The sequence below is a fragment of the Aplysia californica genome, unplaced genomic scaffold (genome assembly GCF_000002075.1).
Source record: "Aplysia californica isolate F4 #8 unplaced genomic scaffold, AplCal3.0 scaffold00016, whole genome shotgun sequence".
Classification (NCBI taxonomy): Eukaryota; Metazoa; Mollusca; class Gastropoda; order Aplysiida; family Aplysiidae; genus Aplysia; species Aplysia californica.
In genome coordinates this window covers 504,400-507,596 of record NW_004797286.1, presented here as the reverse complement: position 1 = coordinate 507,596, position 3,197 = coordinate 504,400, and the positions used below count along the sequence as shown (strand labels likewise).

The 3,197-nt window shown below is 44.0% G+C and overlaps 1 protein-coding gene across 1 annotated transcript in view; it reads left to right on the top strand.

Annotated features, from left to right (window-relative positions):
• Positions 1 to 2,295: 2,295 nt before the first annotated feature.
• Positions 2,296 to 3,197, top strand: part of LOC106012581 (aurora kinase A-like) — a 4,458-nt gene continuing 3,556 nt past the window's right edge. The window contains exon 1 of the mRNA XM_013085930.1: positions 2,296 to 2,877. Coding sequence (XP_012941384.1) covers positions 2,296 to 2,877 — 582 coding nt within the window. The remainder of the gene's footprint in view (positions 2,878 to 3,197) is intronic.

Below are 3,197 nucleotides of genomic sequence, written 5' to 3'. Positions count from 1 at the left end.
GAGGTAAAGCACCTATTCTTTTTATAAAGTACCCCAAAACAGCGCGTCCTCAATTAGGCCTCGATGGCCTAGTGGTCATGCTACTGGACTCGTAATCGTGAGGTTGCGGGGTCGGGGGTTCGAGCCGCGGGCCCGACGTTGTGTACTTGGGAAAGGCACTTTATACGAATTTTCTTCACTTCACCCAGGTGGAAATGGGTACCCGGCCATAGACAGCGAAAGATCTTGTCAGTATGTTAGTGCTTTAGCGCTTATAAATGGCTGCTTGCACTGTATATTTCCCAGGAAGTTGAGTTTGTTGCAGAATACTCTCAGGTCTGCTGGGGTAATAGTATAGATTGTGAAGCGCATAGAGCTTGCTGACGAGCGGGGATTTGAGCTATACAAATGCTATCTATTATTATTATTATTATTATTATTATTATTATTATTATTATTATTATTATTATTATTATTATTATTAAAACACTTACCCCCCAAACAATGAATAAAATACAAAATACAAAATAAAACCAGTGATGACGAGAGCTTAGAATGGAAGAGGAGAGGAAGACCAATCGTATCAACGTGGGACAGTTAGTGTTTAAGATAGTGTTTTATTAAAGATCTTTTTCTTTTTTTACAATGTAGGTGCCTTAACGCCCCCCATGGACACGACATAGATAATTTGGGAGGCGGGCTTCGACCCTGCCTATCAGAGCCAAGCCGGGCTGAGAGGTATACAGTATCCCATCAGAAAGACCTAGATATAATTTGGCAAAAAAAAAATAATTCCACACACGGGAATCAAACTTGAGTCTCTTGTGTGCGACAGCGAAGTGCCTAGCCGCTACACAACAGACGCTGGTGATCTGGTTAATAAAAGATACATATATATACGAGTGTATATTTTAATAATGTATATGTATACAGAGAGAGAGAGAGAGAGAGAGAGAGAGAGAGAGAGAGAGAGAGAGAGAGAGAGAGATACAGAGAGAGATAGAAAAAAAGAGAGAGAGGAGAGAGATACAGAGATATTGGTCCTTAAAAGAGATGTTCTAGAAGTAAACAGATCATTTGTAAGCAGAACGTGTGAGGTTTCGGGTATCTATCCCCTGCTATAGACCCCGGGCCTTAGCCTGCAGTCAATGGATCGGTGGACCGGAGCACCACGGAGTAGCTACCTATAGTACTTTGATCTTACATCAGAAGATGGCTTATCGTTAGTTACTCCGTGTTGCAGTAGACCAACTAAAATGAAAAGGCGCCCATTTAAAAAAATGAAGATTTTTTACTTTTACACCCGCCATTAACACAATACAGATCATTTGGGAGGCCTTTTTTGGAGGGGGGAGGGGATGGGTTGTATAAAGGCGTTTTTACACAATTATCGACGCTGTATAGATCATTTGGGAGGCTAGTTTTCATCTTTCCTTTCAGATCAAACCGGGCTAGGTCAAGATTAAAAAAGAAAATGGTTAAACAGTATAGGTTTAACGCCACTGTCAATACTAGTAGGTTATTTAAGAGGCAGGGCCTCCGCGTTTATAGACAAAAAGAACTTCCGAAATTTTTTTAATTTGAAACCCCTGATTGGTTGTCATTCATTCACCGACAAACAACACATATTTCAAAATAATTTTAAAAGAAAAGATTCCTTTCAATCTAGAAGGCCCCAGGGGTCTCTAAATACAAAGAACAAACAAACAATAAATAAAAGCAGGCAAAGACCCAGGTTTTCCCCTCCCGATCCTCTGAGACATTATCAAAACAACTCAACAATGCCGTAACCACAGACTGAAAACTTGAATCACTTCCCGGCCAGTCAGCCCGGTACATAATAGAGGCCGAGCTGTTGGCATGTCTTTGAAGCAAGCCGCCATGGTTACCGCATACACAGTTTGCTCCCCTTGTCTGAGCTTTTCACCAGATGGCACGAGCTCACTGGCAGTCACCAGACAATAGGACAATAGACTCGTTAACGTTAGGTGTGGAAACTGAACTCCAATGACATTTGCTTTGCATAAAGACCTGCTTCTATATATCTTTTAAAACAATAGACAAAGGCAGGCCAAGACTCCGGTTCTCACCTCCGGTCCTCTAAGAACGTGTCAAAACACAGCAACAATTCCTTAATCAGGGACAGAAAACTTCAATCACTTCCCGGCCAGCAAGCTGAGTATATAAGGGACACTGGACAGTATGTGGTCACTTTTCTCTGAACGTTCCGAGGATACGCATCGTGGAGACTCATCGTTTCATACATCTTTTGTGGTCCTTCTTTTGGAGTCTATTACCGAAGTTGCACGCCGCAGCATGGATGCCGTTGAACAGCACGACGCTTTTTTCAACTCCTTCAACCTGGTGAGAGGCCCCTGTCTAGGGAGGGGTTCCTTAGGAGAGGTTGTTCTGGCCTCGGCCAAACACAACTCGTCGTTGAAGGTGGCGGTGAAAATCGTATCTTTTTTTGAGTCGGAGGAGTGTGAAAGCGACTTTCTCTATGAAGTCGGCTTCCTGCGTGATCTGCGCCACCCCCGCATCCTCAAGATGATAGCGTTTGCTATGGATGATCACTACGGCTTCATGTTGTCGACATACTTCAAGAACGGCACACTTTTCGACACCATGTCGTCCGACCCCCCTGTGGAAGAACCACGGATCCTCCGACACATTCTCGACGTGGCCAGCGCTCTGCAGTACATCCACGGTCTCCACATCTTCCACCAAGACGTCAAGCCCAGAAACATTCTCTTGGATGACCAGGATCGTGCTGTCCTGGCAGACTTCGGACTGGCAAGACAGGCAAACGACAGCTCCGCGATGGTGATGAAGTGGGAGACTACACCCGGCTATTACGGACCCGAGACAAGGAAAAGGCGGCCTATGAGTCCTTTCAAGGTAAGAATAAGTTCCTTTTTTTCATCTCTTTTTTGTGGTCTGTCCTTTACCCATTGCACTCCCTCTCTCTGCGTCTTTGTCTCTCTCTCACTCCCCCCCCTCTCACACCCCCCCTCTCTCTCTCTCTCTCTTTCCTTTCTATGTCACTATGTATGATATATGTGTATTCATTATGTATACCGAAACTTAAAATGAAAATGTAGACCTGTATAATATATCTTTCTCTGTCTCTCTCTCTCTCTGTCTCCATATCTGTCTTTCTCTGTCTCTCTCTCTCTCTCTCTCTCTCTCTCTCTCTCTCTCTCTCTCTCTCTCTCTCT